Genomic DNA, 18,871 nt, shown 5'->3' on the forward strand with positions numbered 1-18,871 from the left:
GGGGCCTGCTAATCTGCACCCATGAGATTGTGATGGGTGGGAGGGCACAGAGGGTACGAGTGTGCGGGCCAGAGATAGGGCAGTACGCAAGCTCCCGCTTTCTTCTGTGTGCTGCCCCGCTTTGGGTGCTCGTGGGGCTACCAAAGCGGGCGAAGCCAGGGACGGCATCTTCCCCACGAAGAGCTCCTCTCTTTATACCCCTCATCCTTCATTTCCCGGCTTTTTCTGCTCCCTAACTGAAATTTGTTGTGTTCTTGTGCCCGAAAAACTGTACCAAGTGCCTCCTACTTTCTTCCTCCCTCAGACAACTGATTTCTGTCCAGTTCTTCCTCCGTGATCCACCTCCAGCTGTCCCCAAATAAACCTTCACAGGAAAGAAAATGTCCGTCAAGGCGAATTTCACCCACTGAGTCCACTGGCCGGACCTCAAGCGAGCGGAAGGGAGGCGCAGCTTCTGGGATCTGGGCCGCGCCTGACGCTGGGTGCCCATCCACCCCCCCCCCAGCTGGCCGCTGCCATGACGCTTGGCACCGCTCCCCCAAGGCAGGCTTCGCATCCGCTGCCCGGTGCGGGTTCTCCCTGGCTGGCCGTGCGGAGCGCACATGGACGCCTCCCCCGCAGTGAACGGACACACGGTTCAGGCGTTGCCAGCGTAACCAGCCCGGTTAAGCGTTTGGTCCTTGGTCTCCCCGCGGTGCCGCTCTGTCCACTCGCAAATAGCCTCTTTCCTGCCCAGACGGCAGAGGGGAACAGAGAATGATTACCGTAGCGATTCTGGTGCCAGGCCGCGTCCGGTTGTCCACCGGCGTGCCGTGTGGCACGGTTGCTCTCCCAGCGAGCCGTGCTTACTGACGTAAACAGCCAGGCGTGTGCTAATTAGTCACAGCACAGTCGTCCTCACCAGAAGGTGGAGTCCGTGGGCCCAGGTCATCATGCTGGGGCCCTTTGTTGACAAGCAGGGATGATGAGGTTCTCTTGCGTTCCTCGTTACGCCACCAGAAGAAGCAGGGAAGCTCAGCTCCTTTTGCTTTGAGATGCTCCAAGTGGGGGCTACTCAAGATGCTGATGAATTAGAGAAACAGACCCACCAAGCATCTGATGATGACGGTTATTCCCAGCCTGGAATCCTGTCTGTCTCCCTCCGTTCCTCTCCAGCTCAGACATGCACGGATGACGGGAGATGAGAATCAATCTCTGCTAGACTCCGTCTCGGTCGCCATCATGAGAACTGGGGGATTCAGGGAACCGGGGAACCAGCGTCTTCGAAAGGGAATACTCACCGGGCCTGCTGGGGGGAAGGCCAGGGTTACAGGGGAGTGAATTAGATTTTCTGATCTCGCACGGCCTGACCTATTGCCAGTAATTGTCTCCCATGAGATTTCAAACTCAGTCCCCGGACTGTGGTCAGTGGCCCTGGTGGATGGGGGCGCCCATAAGCCAGAGTCAAATTGGCAAGTGAAGATGGCCGGTGTGGCTAGTCTGAAGATTTTCCTTAGCCTGAAGCAGGTCGGGCATGACCGGCCTGCAGAAGGGGGGATTACCGGCATCTCCGTATCGCTTGAGCAGGCCAAGGTCACGCTCCCTTACATGCTTGTGCTGTTTTCATGGAGTCAGAAGTCTTACCGGGAGAAATACTCGCACAATGTTCGTCATTCCTCTCAGAATAAGTCCTCATTTCAGTTTCTACGCAGATCCTTTCTAAAAATGGCGGCAGCGTGCGTGGTCACATGACACAGTGACGCTGGCGGAAATAGAGCAGCACTGACTCGCGGGGGACTGGCACACACAGCCCGCCGGCGTGCTGCCGCGCCGCATAAGGGCTCGCAGTGGAGGGGCCCTATTGCTGCGACAGCTCTCGTTTTGGGGCAGGGTGGGGGGAGGGGTCACTGTGGGGGCGGGGTCTTCGCACAGGGCTTGTGGACAGCTAGTTATTTGTTTCCCTGTCAGGGAAAAACGGCACAGAGAAAGAACCATACAGTGGTGCGTGTCGGGGGCCGGGGGGGGGGCTCTCGCCATCACAGTTACAATGTTCCCTTTCCAGCTGTAGATACCTGATACCAGTGATTGTCAGCCTGTGGCCAGACTCATTTATGGCCATGAAAAAAATGTTTTAATTAATTGAGCAAAAAAACTGTATATGCTAAATACCATGTTCATGGTAAAAATTGCATCCATCCATCCATCTGTTATCTATACCTGCTTGTCCTATATGGGTGCATGGCAGGGAGTAACCCTCGACAGTGCGCCAATCCATGGCCGGATACACACACCAGTTACACACATGCACACCTATAGGTATTTTGGCAGCTGTTAAAAAAACGTACTTTGATCAAAATGTCCATCGGAGATTGGCATGGTGTTGCCTCCCAGCAGGTATATTTAAGTACCCAAATCTGATGGTCTCTCAAGAAGGGCTCTAGGCTCTTCAGTTGTTCAGAACAGCATGTCCACACAATCATTATTTATCTGAGCCCCAGACAGGTGGGAGACTGAATACAAAACTGAATACCATTTGAGCAAATGATGCTGGCAGTTCTTCTCCACAACAAACACGATTTTGAGCAGCAAGTCCAGAATGCTACTGTTAGATCTCAAATGAGGCTGAAAGAAGGACAGGCTCATTGACGCCGGATCACCGTAGCATCACGTTGACCGATCATTGGCTCTCCTTCCTTTCTTTCAGAATTATCACTGCATAGTGCAGACATATGCCTGAGCCAGCAGGTAAAGACCAAGTTCTGTTTTATGAAGAATGAGCAATTTCACTGCATTTTGCACAGCTTACAAGCAACGCGTTCCCTGTAAACGTTACTGCGGGATAAAGTGTTTGCCAGATATCACTGCTGCCTTATCCAGCCGCCTGACTAAAATTCAGCCTGCTGGTCAGAGTGTAAATGCGATTAATCAAGATAACATGATTAAAAATCTCTAGAGCTTTCACAGAAGAGATATGGGCTCTCAAAACACGTGACGAAATTATTAGCACTGGTTGGAATCCCTCATAGGCACGTGTGGCATCCAGAGAAGCAGAGACGTGGAATATTAATGATGTTTTTCACAGATGTTTGCCTGTATGGATTTCTGTACAGTTAGAGATGAGGTTAACCTGGTAACCTGTCCTCTGTCGGGGCATTTAGGTTGGGTCCGACTGAAGGAAGGACATAGCCTTCAGTGTGTGGTTTTAGGGGGGTGGGGGATCACAGACAACAAAAACAGCTTGTTTTCCCCAGCTTTTCTCTGCTGACATTTACATTTAAATTGTTCATCTGATGTGGGGAGGGTGTGTGTGTGTGTGGGGGGGGGGGGGATCATGCATTAATGAATCATGAACGTGCCTCAGTTTCCCTGAAAGGCAGTAATTACCAGACAGTCATTGAGGCAATCAGAATGGAGAGATGTGATTGGTGGGCCTCGGAGATGGCGGAAGGAGCGAGATCCTATCAGAGAACGTGACGAGCGTGTCAGGGTTCATACAGCGCCCCGAAACCTGAAATTGTTCATTTGCAGAAACAGTAATGAACAAAGTCCTCGTTGCCCCTGGATTGGCTGCCCGAGGTCGGCGTTCAGTTTGATTTCTGTGATGACATCTCCAGGGCTTCCTCGACCTGGTGGGTCAGGCATCTCCTCTGCCCTTGACATTTTGATGTGGGAATGAAGAGTTTATAGCTCTCAGTGGAAAATGGCCTGGAGTGTTGGAGTGTAATTTTGGCAGCATTGGGCGTATGAGCCATCCAGCAGCACCCTGTCAGTGGTTCGACCCTAACATTGTGGCAAGTGTAATTCCCAGAAGGGGACAGCTGTTGGACCGTTGTGGGGGAAACATTGCTTCAATGACAAGGCAATCTGTAAAGCTGTAAGCTGCGCAAGTCACAATACAAATAAAAGAAGTTGGGGGCAGTGTGTGGTTCAGTGAGTTAGGACACCGTGCCTATGATCGGAAGGCCGTTGGTTCAATTCCCATGGTTGTCACAGTGAATTCATCATTGATCATGTGAGCAAAGCCAATTACTCCACTTGTTTCAGGGACTGGCGGACCTTGCTTTCTCAACTGTATGTTGCATTGGGGAAGAAAAATTCAACTGAATGATGATGATGATGATGATGATGGTGACGATGATGAAGGACCCCCCCCACACCTTCTCAGTCCCATCCTGTCTAGAGCAAGTGGCACAGTATGGGAGTCACAGTATACTGGATACCAAGCGCTCATTCAGGAAATAAGGAGGTAAAGTGACCTGATTTAGAATTCCCTGATGCCTTCCTCAGTGTACTTACATAGGGCCTGTGTAGGACAGCATGGCGTTACTTTAATACCAGTATGATGCAGGAAGGGGCAGCTTCTTGTGTTGCAGCTGAGGACAGTGCAGGTGGCACAGGCAGCAAGCTTGATTCTGGAGTGAAAATGCAGCTCACGTCGAGGCAGTGGGGTAGAGGGGTCGAATAAGCCTGTCCCACCCCTGGGGACGTCAAGCCCTGATCTTTGTGTGTGATGATGTATCTGTGCGAGCGTAGCAACACACTAGCATGCTCTGTATCAAATGGACCCCCTCTGCCCCCCCCTGGCTGCCTAGGATGACCAGCCCCCCATGCAGTGCGACCAGGATGGGGGCAGGGGCTGCACCCAGATGTTGTACCCACAAACCCCCTCCCTGTCTTCACCCATTTGCGATCCATCTTCTGCCCCCCTCCCCCCAGGACAATGGGCCCCCAGCAGCTGTAGTCCCGCTCAGAGTGCCTTTCCATATCTGTGTTGTCACAGAATGTTCCGGGCACTTCACAGTTTCATGCGCTTTTCAGCAATCCCGCGTGACTTGACGCGGAATCTCACGGCGGGGAAAAATCCCGCAGGGGCTGCCGGGAGACGCATCTGGGTCAGACGGGCCGGCTCGACGAGCGCCGTGCGCACCTCTCTCTGAAAATAAACACCCGAAATTGGAACGGGACGGTCAGGCGTGAACCGTGCGTGCTGAGGCCTGAGTGCGGCACTGAGAAAACAAACCAGACTTTGCCCCGAGAGAGAGATCTCCCTTCCCACGTGCGAATCCCCTGCCAGACGCAAATGCCCATTCCCAGCTGAGTGGCCCGGCCGGCGTGTGCAGGATGGTCCGGGTCACAGTAATAAAACAGCGCCTCCTGTTGTTTGTTGCAGAGAAACACCATGTTAATGGGAACAGAACTACGCCACCGTTCCCCGAAGGGCTGCACACAGCAGTGTTTGGTAAGTGATCTATACAGCAACAGCCCCCCCCCGCCCCTATTTCAATCACCCCCCTCCCCACCCCCCACCATCCCCATACGTAACAAGGCAGTCAGAGGCAGAAATTAATTGCATTGGCTGATTAGGATCTCTTTAATAAACCCCCTCGTCCCATTTGCTCCTCTTTCCTTTATTTGACTAAAAACTATGCAGTTCTTCATAGCTGACAGGAATTCATTTTGAAGTCGCTGTTTGTCTAACGCTTGTTTGGATGTGTTGAACGTCGATATAAAATAGTTTGGTGTGCATATTTGAGGTCCCAGGACGCCCTCCCTCCCAGCAGAAGTGGATAAAGGTGACCGCATGTCAAGCCTTCCTCAATTAACCTGGCAGCGTATGATTTCAGTCAGTCCGTGTTGCTGCCCGTCACTTAGGTTGCCACAGTCCGCGGTTTCCGCAGGATACGCATGCGCATGAGATTGACGTCTGTCACTTGTACATGCAAATAAAGTAAATAAAAGAACAGCGGAAGATATGGAGATATGACAGTATTTTAGTGTTATTGTGGGAAAAGCTTTACTTGGCTATAAAACTTAACTGTGAGAATTACCTTGACTGTCGTTTATCAGCATTTACTGGTCGAAGATGGGATGCTGACTTATAACTACTGTGAGGTTTATTATACTATAAATACGGAGCCGGAGCATTTATCAGTGGGATTGTATTCAGATCCCAGGAGAAAGGCTAAGGACGAACTGCAGAAAGACTGGGAATAACTTAATGTCAGCAAGCGCAGGCCGCTGAATTCACAGCCTCGGGACACATTTCAGGGAGAGCGAGTGAGGCTCCTTAAAAGGCCGGACAAACAAGGCTCCGCGAGGAAGGAGACATGGCAAAATTAATAGAACATGTGCAACTCAGCGGCACCTTTTGCCTCCAGGGGTAAGAAAATAAAAGCGCAGAGTGGAAATTTGTTGTTGGCGGAGGAGCCAGAATTACGCAGCTTCGTGGCAGCTTGCGTTCTGGCCGTTTTTTGTGCTCCTCTGTGGGTTTGAAGGGCGCGTCACCTGTCACTGATGCCTGCCCCCAACAGGTATGGGCTGCTTCTGGGGGACGGAGAGGAAGTTCTGGCAGCAGCAGGGTGTTTACTCCACCCAGGCGGGCTACGCTGGAGGCTTCACCCCTAACCCCACCTATGAGGAATCCTGCACTGGTGAGCCCGACTGGTTTGCCGCTCGTCTCCTCCACCTGCTGTGCTTCCTGATATCCTTGTCTTGGGGGTCCGGAAGGAGGGCCGATTCGCATCATGTTTTCCCGGACTTTCCGAGGCTCGTTGGCTCCCTTCAGGTGCATGCGACCTTGAACATGACCTTTGATCAGGTGACTCAGCTCTCCTGTTCCAGTTCCCTGTCCAGCAAGCGTCTACTTCCAATCCGATAAAGTTTCGCATCCATATGGTCGCTTGTTAACCTTTGACTGCTCGTTTAAAGCGATGTAGAATATTACGGTCTTAAAGAATGCATCACCCTGTGCTGCCAAGCAAGTGCGTGAGGGAGTGTTTGATATTGGAGGGGGGGGGGGGCGACTAAAAAGTTAAAGGTCTGTTTATAGGGGGGACAAATTAAGCCAAATTAAATACTGGGGGTTACATGTTCCCCCCACCCCCAGTTCCTATTCCCCTGCTGCTAAGTCAGTAGTCTCATCAGCAAGAAGCATTTTCTAATATTCTTTCTGATGGGGTCCATTTTGGAACAGGCAAGTTACATTAAGCACTATGATTAGTTGCCCTTTGTTTAACCACCGATGCTAGGGATACGTTCTGATACTGTTTCATGAAGTCCTGCCTCGCACAGTATAATGTGACTGGATGCGTTTAAACCAAGTGGATTTTGTGTGTCTCTTCAATAATGAGGTTAGAGAATTAAGCCACTTCCATATAAGAACACTTTGAATTGCAGTGTATTTAGGAGAGCGAAGCTGCACCCGTCTTTAGTCAAGGTGGATTTTCAGTGTTGTTGATGTGGCTCAAAACCAGCCCCCGATTGTGCAGTTTAATCTATAGGCAGTCCCAGGCCCAACCCAGCAGGCTGATTCGATTCGATTTTTAATTCGCATCAACAGAAAACACTCTGAAAAGTTAGTGCGATGCCTCCTTCCAGAGGGAAAGAGAGGGCACAGCAGCGTGTGGGAGTTTAGGGTTGCAGATCATCTAACAAAGTGCTGAAATCCTCGTATGTGGGGGTATGGTAAGTTAAATCAGAAAGTGGAGAGACTGGGCCCGCAGTCCTGATGGAACTGTCCATTCCATGGTGCTGAAATGCCCATATCAGGCGTCCAACAGCACAGGTTATCTTGACCGTGTTAGATGAGGGAATGAGAAATTCAGCAGATTATGTGTTCATATAGTAATAATTATTTTTACCAGTGTTTGCACCCAAGCCACGCCGTGAACGACAAATCTACCGAGTTTCAGGGAGGCTCACAATCCCCAAAAAGGACCACGTTCACCCAGGCAGCGAAGATCTGCGCCCGTTTGTGTTCCGTTCTTTACTGCGAACCTCCTTTTCTACCATGCACTCAGAACCATATCTCTCTCCATGGCAACTCACATCGTCAGTTGAGAGTGTCATTTTTAATTAGTGTTATTAAATCTTAACTTGCGAAGCCCCATGATTAAAGGGATCCCAGTGGCCGGGATGCATTTGAAGGCACACAGCGGAGGAGAAGAGTCCGTCTGTGTCAGCCGTGTCCTGCTCTCCTCACCCGCTGAGGCCTGAGACGTCTTCCTGCCGGGCCGAGCGAGCGGGGGGGCATCAGCTTCCCCCGTCTGTGTGGGGGCTGGGGGTGGGCACGGCCTGCGCAGCTCCCGACTGACTGCGCTAATCCCACCAGGGTGTCTGCGCAGGGTGTTTGGAACGGCGGCTCCGCGGTAAAGAGAGCGGGTGGGGGAGAGATGCTCAGCCAATCAGTGGCTAGGTGAAAGTCACAGGAATGACGGCACGATGCGGTAGGGATAACTCTTTCTCCACACTTAAGTGACAGAACGTCCCCCTTGGGGCAGGTCTCACTTAGATGATGGTTGTCCAAATGCCCTCATTTTACGTAGCCAGTACTACTTCTTTCCATTAGTGCGTGCTCTAAAAATAACCAGAGGAATGCATACCGGCGGCATGGGTGAAAGGAAGAGACGACCGCCCCTGATTGGCTCTCCTAGGTCACGTGACAGCCCACAGAGACAGATCGGAGAGGAAAGCAGATCGCTGCCCCTCCCCCATCGCAGTAATGGTGGCACCGTGTCGCAGCTGCATCGCCCTGTGCCTCTTCGTCCTTCATCTAACCCCGAGCAGCAAACCTCCCTGGCAGTCGAATGAACTGGGTGAATAAGTGAGAACAGGATAGGACTTTAACATTAAAAAAAAAAAAAAAAAACGACACAACTGGACGCGGCCTCACGGTGCATGTCGCAAGCACGCCGTGCATGTGCAGCGTGGGAGCCGCAGCGTCCGAGCAATGCAGCACCCGGACGCCGGAATCAGGCGATGTGCTTTGCTCTTCCATTGTAGGACATGGTGCACTTCAATATGCATTAAAAAAACATGATCACATGCATCCACGTAAAAGGTGTAGAGACAGAACACTGCACAACTGCGATTTTTAATTTCAGTTTCATTTCCATCCATGATGTCTCTTGGATATAATTTCGCAGTGCCTTGTGCGCACAGGCATTGTGGTGTGTGCCCACTGCATTTTTTACTGGCAATGAAGGTCACCCCACAGGTCAGTCTTTATTACTTTTTTAATATTAGCTCTATATATTTGCGGAAGACGGCTGGCAACCCATCGTTCTCAGCATCTCAGATGTGAGGAATATTAAGCGTAGGGCAGACCTCTTTGGGAATATGTTAATCTGTGTGGAAACCTTAGTATTAGAAGTAAAACATCAATCTTGGGCTTCTTTCTCAAGTTCGGTGAGTCCGCCCTTCCCCCACTCGCCCCTCGGAAGCTGCGTCCATCCGATGCAACCTTGGCCCCGTTCCGGTCCGCGACCGAGCGACTCTTACCGTGCTGGGGATGCATGGAGACGCGTGAGACGGGAGGCCGCCACGCGGTTCCCGAGTGCGGCACGTGCTAAAACGAGAAACCTTGGGGCCAGAGGGCGATCGTCGGCTGGAAGAAAGACTCGGGATAATTATAATTGTTAGTGTCGTGCGGGAGCCGTCGGGATGCTCATTTCGGTGTGCGATCGTTTTTCCCGCCTTACGGGGGATGAGCCACCGTGCGAAAAAAACATGACCTGCAGAACATCTTTTTTTTTTGCTGCATTTATGAGATCAGCAGAATTTGTGATCAAAAGCAGCTGATTAGTTCGCTGGATAGAGACGAGGCTTCTTGGGCATCAAGCTGTGACAGAATTGAGGTACCGCTCAGTCCCCTGGGTCATCAGGGGGCTGCTGTAGGTGCGGATGTGCTGACCCTACAAATAAAGCCTGTAGCTCCTCTCCTTTCCACAGAGAGGTTTATTAGATGGTGAAACACGCCTGCTGTTCCCAAGCTCATTATTTGCTGTTTGTTCCTGGGCCTTATGGCCACCTCAAAGAGGTTTTGTTAACGGTGTAATTTTAGTTTGTTTCACAAAAGGCTTTTTGACACAGTTATCCCTTCTGATCTCTGCGCTTGAGAAACAGCCAGATTAACAGTCAATATTTTGTCACACTCTGAAAAGTCAATTGCTTCATGAGGCTGATCAATGACAGTATGCGTGTCAGTGATGTCGCACCCTTGAATGGGCTCCTCAAGCAGAGGAGACCGCGGCTGTGAGTTAATAGGTAACGTGTGACTGTGAGCCGCAGACGTGTCTCCTGTTGAACGTGATGTTGAGTGTTACTGTCAAGCTGGCTTGAATGCTTGATCTCACGTTAATCTTCTCTCCATCCCAGGTTTAACTGGTCATGCAGAGGTGGTCCGTGTCCTCTTTGAACCAGCCAAGCTGAGCTATGAGAAGTTGCTGAAGGTGTTCTGGGAGAACCACAACCCGACGCAAGGTACCACGGCCTCGCCCCTTTCGGCACGTATATGTGTGTACGCACCTCACATGCTAACTCAGCTCCGGATGCCCCTTATCTCTTTAATTGCTTCGGTGCTATTAAAGTGAGTGTAACTCACTGAGTCAATAACGGCGAATGGTTCAAAATCCGACAGACATGTTTGTTGATTTCAGCAGTTACCCATAATCCACTGCATACAGTCCATCAGGAATGTGAAACAGTGCTGTTCAGGTTCACTGGTGAGGAATGGAACGTCCCTTTCTGAATGCCCTTAATCGGCCATCGCACAGAGAAGCATGCTTGTTCGGGGACACAGCAGTCTTCAGGTTCCATTCCATCATTGAGCAGCTTTTCGATTATAGCTGATTTGAACGCTTTAGATTCCCAGTAACGTCAGAGCCCTGGCCATGGTAGAACTTCTCTGAGGAGCATCCATTTGCTGGTTTTATTTGCTTGCTCTGCTCTGGCGCCGGTGAGCCAAGGGGCCCTGTGCGGAACGCGCTCCAACAGTGACACCCATCTGTTCCTGCCTCAACCCCCCCCCCCCCCTCGGCCCCGGCAGGCATGCGGCAGGGCAACGACGTGGGAACCGTGTATCGGTCGGCCATCTACACGCACTCTCCGGAACAGATGAGACAGGCGCTGGAATCGAGGGATGCGTACCAGAAGGTAACGTCTTCCGGCGTGTTCCAGCGTGATCCACCTCTGCGTTTGGTGGCGGAGGAGGGGGCTAAGGACAGACAAATTTAGCAACAAAAGCAGATGATTTGTCCACTTGGCATACACATCCCCCCCCCCCACTGAACTTGAGGACCTGCAGCTGTCTGATTGAAGAGGTTAGAATGAGCCGGAAACAACAAAAACAAACTAAACCCCCCCCCCCCCCCCCGGCTGAATGGGGCTGTTAGGCTGTGAGTCTGTGTGCAGTGCTGTAGGATGGAGCAGTGGTTCGTGCCGGGGGATGGGAACACTGGGATGGGGGGGGGGGGGGGGGGTAGGAGAATAGGGTCTTGAGAGCCGGAGCCTAGCCCCCAAAAGCGCGGCCACTGCCGTCAGCGTAATGCAAATGTGCGGGGGGGGTCGCACACAAGGAAACCTCGTTATAAGGATCCATGCAGCAGTGTCTCTCGCCCTGATTGGACAGAAAGTGCTAGAAGCAAGATGGGGGATGTGGTCCGGGAGCCGAGGCTGTCGCCGTGGGCTGGGATACTCTGTCTCCTGGCTGGTAAAGAAAAAAAAAAAAATCACGCCTTTCTTGTGAAATCTTCATCTCTGCGGTCTTCGTTCCCACAAGACCCCAGAGTGCCAACTCCGACAGGCCACGCGTCGCAAAGTGGCAGGGCACGTTGTCCGCAATTAAACTGCAGCCTAGTTCACGATGCGCCTGTTTTATTTCGAAGATTTTGGTGTGGAGACGTAAATCTTCCATCCCTTTTATACATTAACTTTCCCAACACAGACACACACACACATGCACCTGGGAGAATAAGCTAATCAGTGGATGCTCTTTTTCCCAAATTAGTTAAATAAACTGTAATAATACACCTGTACCATACCGCTGACAGAAGGGAAAGAGTCCTTATTCAGAACAGACTGAGTGCAGAGGGATGTGAACGCCAACCCAGCGTCCCATCCGGCCTCGGGGGAGAGCATGCAGAACTGCACTCCTAGGAGTCGATAGGCGGAGCATCTCGGCCAGATTTGTCCTCTGTCACGGAGCACTGACTCCAGCTGACGGCTCCCCCATCCGAGGGCCCGCAGCCGGGGGCTCCGCGCTGCGTGTGGCCCCGCTCCTTGTTGCGGCGTGTTGCCGATCCGCAGCATCTCTTATTCAAAGCGTAACATTTTCACTCATTTATGCAGCCCGTTACTGAGCGAAGCCGGCGGGCTCTCGGGACGCGGCGGCCGCATCGTCTTGCCGGGAGACGGGGCCCCCGTGGCCCCCGTGTCACGTACAGGTTCGCGCTACAAATTGCTGTCAGGCCAATCGCGCGATGAAAGCAAGATAACATGGCGAATGGGGGCTGCCTTCGTTCTCACCCCCTCTCCCGTTTTTCTCCCTTCTGTTTGGTACACCACACACAATGCTAAAATTCGAGAGTCTAACTGAATGTGTCACGCAGTAAATATGCTCACATGCTCCCTCTACTGGCCTTGGCAAACCCTTTGTCCTCTTCTTTTCCTCCATTGTCTGCTCTCCCCTCCTCCCAGCAGCCCCCCCCCCCACAATGAGACATCTGTTCCACACCAGAACAGAGCAGCAGGCCCTGTCACCATGGCAACAAGGTAGGCCCCCACGGCCTTCTGATTGGGCAAAATTAAAAGGCAACCGGGGTTGGAGGTCCTTTGTAGCGTGCCGCCTCGCTGCCGTTTTAATCAGCTGTTGACCTCAGCCTTAATAAAATGGATGTCAGAAGGCAAGGGTTAATACAGACTGCAGTGACTGGCAGCTGGGGCTATTATGGAGGCGTGGGGCTGGGGGGGCTGGGGGAGGTGGTATAAAATGAGTGGGGGTGATGAGGGGCTTGGAGGCACGTGGTTGGATGAGCAGGAGGCCAATAGAAAGCAAAGGTCATCGGTTGCTTTTGTCTTTGGCCACAGGCCTGCTTTTTCCAGGGATGCTGGCTTTGTATTTCCTGTTTATTTATCACTAAGTACCAGCAATGAGGCACAAGCTTGGCAACGGTCATAGGAGTGCACAGCTGGAGGCTCAGTGTCTGCGCAGGCAGAGGTCGTGAGTCTGCATAGTTGGAGGCTCAGTGTCTGTGCAAGTGGAAGTTGTAGGTTTGCAGAGTGGGAGGCTCAGTGTCTGCGCAGGCAAAGGTTGTAGGTTTGCATAGCAGGAAGCTCAGTGCCTGTGCAGGCAGATGTTGTATGTTTGCGGAGCAGGAAGCTCAGTGTCTGCACAGGCAAAGGTTGTAGGTTTGCAGAGTGAAAACCTCGGTGTCTGTGCAGGCAAAGGTTGTAGGTTTGCATAGCAGGAAGCTCAGTGTCTGTGCAGGCAGATGTTGTAGGTTTGCGGAGCAGGAGGCTCAGTGTCTGCGCAGGCAAAGGTTGTAGGTTTGCAGAGTGAAAACCTCGGTGTCTGTGCAGGCAGAGGTTGTAGGTTTGCGGAGCAGGAGGCTCAGTGTCTGCGCAGGAAGAGGTTGTAAGTTTGCAGGCCTGGTGTCTGCGCAGGTAGAGTGCTTGTCCCTCAGGTTAATGAGACATACAGGAAATGGGGAGATAAAACTCTAAGAGAAGGTCGATATTAAAACAGGCTGTTGGTCAGAAGAAAAAAAACAACAACAATTGTACCTAGTTAGTCTTCATCAATGTCCCAGACCTCACACCTGGACTGACTGACCTCACATATTCCAGGACTGACAGGGCAGAGCAAACTGCGCTTGCCTGTAGGGGGCGTGGCTGCCTGCCCTAGTGCAGAGCACGGCCTCATTTTGTCAGACATGTAGAGCTTCTCCCTAATGTATGCTGTCCGGTTTAGTTTTGCACTACAGCGCTGATTCTGTCTGTTTCAAAAAATCATTAGTACCACTATAGCCCAACCAACCCAACCTGTCATTGTGAATGATACCCTTATATTTGCATATTTGATCTCGTTTATCAAGGTTTGTAAAATCTTTAGAATATTTAATATTAATATTAAATGGGCATGTTTATACATTCAGGTTTAAATGCATTTTTAATGGAATGCTTGCTTTTTGACTCCTAATGGAGAAGCATTAGTAGTATTAGTAGCAAAGCATAATGGAAAACTAGATCAGTTGCATTGTGCCAGCAAAACGTCAGGAGCTGCACCTGAAGGCTGAGAGCAGAAACGCGCATGTCCTCTCAGTGGCCACAAGGGGGAGTTGTTCTCCATTCTTAGCTGAGCCAATGAGGACACGCATGTCAGTTCACTGGTCTGTATAAAAATATAAGTGGTATTACCTCTTCTCTGGGGGCAGCATATTTGGGCACATCCTGTTCCCATCTATTAGTGTCTCAATTAAGGGTCCCACAGCAGACAGGTTTTTACCTCAGAGACCTCCAGCAGGACCATGCACCTTGCTCAAAAGCCTGGAGACAGGTTCCTGAGACAGCAAAGACCAACTGCACCCTATCAATTAGGCTGCTTCTCGGAGTCCTGAGAAATCAGGACGTCTTTAATTAGGCGCCCCTAATCCACCACGTCTCTCGTTAGCGGAGCGGTTTCTGAGCTCCAATCAGATGATTACTTCCATGATAGAGACCGTGTGTGCGTGTGTGTGTGTGTGTGTGTGTGTGTGTGTGTGTCCTCTGAACAGGACTGCACGCTTTCTTCAGCAGAAGCCACATTCTTCTATAGCTTATGTATTTATAGCTATGCTATGCACTGTATGGACTTGTGACCTGTAATCCAGTGAGCAGAGGATGGATATCACAGAAATAGAAAACTGTTTCTGTATCTAATGAGAGCCGAGGCTGACGCTCTCAGAAATTCAGCTGCTGAGGGCAAGAGGTCGCACAGTGGCTGAGAAGCTAAGATTGTGCCTAAAATAGTTGCGATATGCTCCAAAACATATGCTGTAAAATACCGGCGATGAACACACAAACAGGCACAGCGAGCACAATCGTTACAATCAAAGAGTAGCCATTCTCTCAGCAAGGGCAACTCTTACGTAATAGCATCCTAGCAGAGTGACGGGAATAGCAATCTGTGGGAGAAAAACGCAGTAAGACATTACTTAAGAACTGTACCGCGGCTATATACAGCCGCACTGGGATAAATCAGTTGGACTTCAGCAAGTCAGGCATGAAATGTTCATTGAAGAGCTTCATGTCCTCACTGATGGGGGAGATGATTCCTCTGCTGAGGAAGCTGACTGCATTTTTCAAACTTTCAGATGTTGGATAGTCACACAACCTGAAGATGTAGTGTGACTGGATATGTAAGTAAGTGAAGGTGTCTTCTGAGAATTGATGAAACAGGTTCTGCCATCTGAGTTACCTCCACTGCCATCAGTTGGCCCATGGTGTGGGGGGGGGGCCTCTGATAACCAGCATGGAGGGGACATGCGTGTTTCTGCTTTTTCACGTGCCAGTTGTGACTGATTGGTTTTTTCACGTTCTAGCTGTTTCCGATTTGGCTTTGCGGTGGAGTACGGCACACATCCTGGGATTTGAACCAGCAACCTTTCGGCCGTTTCCATGACCTGTAGCTGAGCTCCTGCCCAACCAGTTTCCGCAGGGTGAAGGAGGCAGCTGTCGGCACTGCTGGATCACGGGCACACGAGGGACTGGGGGGGCGGTGCGGTGGGGGGGGGGGGGGGTTGGGGTTGTACCAGTGGGGTTACCTTGAGATGGTCATTTGGTCCAAAAAGGAGGAAAAAGAATGACGCAGGAAGGCAAGGCCGACTTGAGCGTCTGGGGGCCACAGAGGGGTCGAAAGGCACCCCCCCCTTCATGCGCAGTGATAACGCTCCCTATTTCCTGACCATCTTGCTGAAGCCCAGCCTTAGTCCCCCCCCCCCCATCTGTGTCCGTTCTAAATGGAGCATCGCTCCATGCTGCTACCCGACATCCCAATGTACCCAACCAGTTGGTTTAACAAACACAGAGCTGCCAACCATCTGCCGGACAAATCTGTCTTCAAATTGCTTTAGTAACTTTCTTTCCCTCCTTCGCTCTCCATCGCCCTCTCGTTTCGGCTGTAATAGAATTACGAAATCCAGGATAGACCGAGGCCCAATTAACAGTCCCCTGCGCGTGTGAGAAGCACGCACCCCCCCCCCCCTCCTTTGCATGGAGGATTCTTTTTTTTCTTTTTTTTGTCAAATCAGCTGGGATTCTTGAAATAATTGAAAATAGAGTAGCCAGGGATGAGCTGTGGTCTCCACGTCAGCGGCACAGAGCCTGCTCTGCGCGGCGCGGTGAACTGCAGGGGCGGACCGAACATCGCTCTATGATTAGCCCAGATCCCAGCAGCCGTGGAAGGGTCTCAACACGAAACATGGTACTAATTTCGTAGCCCACAAACCTCCTGCAGATGAGGCAGCCAAATGTGTGATGTTGCCCCTTTAACGTTGAGATTGCCCCATAACGCCAGCATTGTCTTTTTTTTCTCTTTTGCCCTTTTTTTTTTTAACTTCATCTGTTGTTTGTTCCACTGCAACCGACTAGTTGGCAAAATCGTCTCAAATTGGACTTTTATCAGAGTAACTCTCGTCCAAGGGTACAACAGCAGGGCTCCCTGCTGAGATCTGGTTACAAGGCCGGCACATTGCCCGCTATGCCTGCTGCACAAGCACCCTGGGTGGATAATATGTTCCCGTTATCCTGTGGCCCTCACCTGTGCCTCCGTTCCCAGATTATTTCCCATGAGAATCACTACAAGGCTTAATTAGTCGTTCAGCTGACACTCTCACCACCAGTAAGTTGCACGTACTTTATTGTAATTTTATGCGTTTATCTGTTCTGGTGGATTTAGGTTCTGGTTTTACATCATTCGCATTCATATTAATGCAGTGTTGCTGCAATGTCTTCAGCACTGCTGGGCAGCATCTCTGTAGCGCACATTGTCCTTTTATCACGTCCAGACTTGCCCACTTCCCTTTCTGACGGCGTCCACGGGAGACCTGAGCAAATGGTGGCTAACAGACGCTTGGCTCTTGTGCCAGCACCTAGCCCCCGTCCCTGAACATCATTACGGACAGCGTCCGAGCCAATAACGTTCAGCATAGTCGCATGCTGGCCAGTGTACGTAAACAAACTCTCTGCATCTGTCTGTCTCTCTTTCTCTCTCTCTCTCACTCACACGCACAGACCTGACACACTCGCTCCCATGCTCGTATGCAGACCTTCGCACACACTACAGAGGAGTGACCTGAAAAGGATCTCTTGTGAAATAACCTCACGTGACTGATACGCTTTGGTTTGGTGATGAATGTGGCACAGTTAATGAGCTTGTTAATAGGCAGGTCAATAAGCAATTTCGCATTAACAAGCAGGTCATGTGACACAGTGGCATCACACATCCCAGGTCTGTTAATCATTTTAACTGAAACATGATAGCATAAGAACATAATATTACAAGGGGATCATTTGGACATTTATAATTCACATAAAGGGAACTGGGAGTTTTTACGTGCAACTATTTATACTTGAACCTGTAACTTGTTACTATTGCTGATTTTACTGAATTGGAGCGTTTGGCTCACTCTACCCTACTAGTTTATCCCAACCCCACCTTAGTTTGTGTAAAAAATGTTGTGATGTAGACTGGTCCCAAACTAGTTTCTATTTGTGGCTGTGTGTTCCCGGATAAGTACTAAAAATATGGTCTTTGGGTCGACCTTGTTTGTTTCCCTCAAGACATTACACACGTCGATCATTTATCACCTTTATGTGAGACTAGAGAGATCTAGTCCCCTGGACTCGTCCGTACGTGGCAACCCTCTAAGACTGGGAGATATTTCCCTGGTAAGTTGTTAAATTCCCTCAAAGGAGCACTGCCCTTTTTATGAGGCGAGAACATTTTGCTGTTTCTCTTGCGTTGCACAGCCTGAGCGTGACTTATTTGGACCTGCATGCTGCATGCTTACAGATCACTGCTGTTTCTCGCTGCTTCATCGTGTTCTCGCGATGGTCAGTCAGACGTGCCCCACTGTTGGCTCCGATGCTGTACCTGTAATGTGCGTTCAAGATAAATTACTTTGCATGTAGCCTGGCTAAATTTCATTTGCTGAGTGTCTGCGTCCCCCCCCCCCCACCCCCCCATTATTATGTTTGTTACTGTCCTGCTGCTTGCTCTATTTCTACGGCAGCAAATCTGCAAATTAAAAACTGTAACATGCCACAATGCATGTAATTTATGTAGATTAGAAAGAGTAATGGATTCAGCACAGGACCCTGAGGTACTCCATGGTTACGCAGCCCCAGCTGGAGCTCGTGCCGTTTTATATGACATGGTTTTCCTCCTGTCCTTTTCATCCACGCAGGTTCACGACTCAGACTCTCATTACTGGTTCTCAGAATTGAACTCCAGTGTAAGGGTAAACGCCTAATCTTGCTGCAGCCCCGGTAGCGTGATGGTGGTCTTCAGGGCATGGCCAGGGTCTGGTAATGCATGCTGAAGATGGAGTATGCAGCAGCCTCTTGGTTTGGAGCTGCTCCATCCCTGCTTGGATTCGCTTCCTTATGCCAGTCAGATAGAGGCTTGCCTCTATATTACAGAATATACGGTAGTTTCGTGCAGTGAAGATGAGCAGAGGACAGGGGAGGAGAGTAATGCAGGGCTGCCCCCATTCCGGCTGGAGTTTATCCTGCAATCCCCGAATGATACACACAGTGCCGTCGATATTCCCGCTCCCCGGGGCGGAATGGGGAAAAATGAAGCCTGGCTGTTCCTGTCGCTCCTGCTCCTCCTCCCGGCCTGAATACCGCTGCAGCTGAAAAGCCATTTTACGTCTGCTTATCTCTGCTTCTCACGTACCCGCCATCCCCCCCCCCCCCCCCGTCATTCCCCACCCTGCCCTCTCACACTAGCACGTAGGAATTTGCATCCCAAATAAGCGCTCCGTCCGACATGCAAATTAATTAGCCTGAATTATGCATTTAAGCACCGCGGCCGGGCGAGCGAACAGCCGAGCACCGCCGATAACTTGGGCGC

The 18,871-nt window shown here is 50.8% G+C and overlaps 1 protein-coding gene across 2 annotated transcripts in view; it reads left to right on the forward strand.

The window, feature by feature from the left end:
• msraa (methionine sulfoxide reductase Aa) overlaps positions 1-18,871 on the forward strand; it is a 48,157-nt gene that overhangs the window by 23,027 nt on the left and 6,259 nt on the right. For both annotated transcript variants that reach the window (XM_023831623.2, XM_023831624.2), the window contains exons 2-5: positions 5,150-5,218; positions 6,291-6,410; positions 10,135-10,239; positions 10,805-10,911. In XM_023831623.2, the coding sequence (XP_023687391.1) occupies positions 5,150-5,218; positions 6,291-6,410; positions 10,135-10,239; positions 10,805-10,911 (401 nt within the window). The remainder of the gene's footprint in view (positions 1-5,149; positions 5,219-6,290; positions 6,411-10,134; positions 10,240-10,804; positions 10,912-18,871) is intronic.

Source organism: Paramormyrops kingsleyae, chromosome 19, assembly GCF_048594095.1.
Source record: "Paramormyrops kingsleyae isolate MSU_618 chromosome 19, PKINGS_0.4, whole genome shotgun sequence".
NCBI classification, from domain to species: Eukaryota; Metazoa; Chordata; class Actinopteri; order Osteoglossiformes; family Mormyridae; genus Paramormyrops; species Paramormyrops kingsleyae.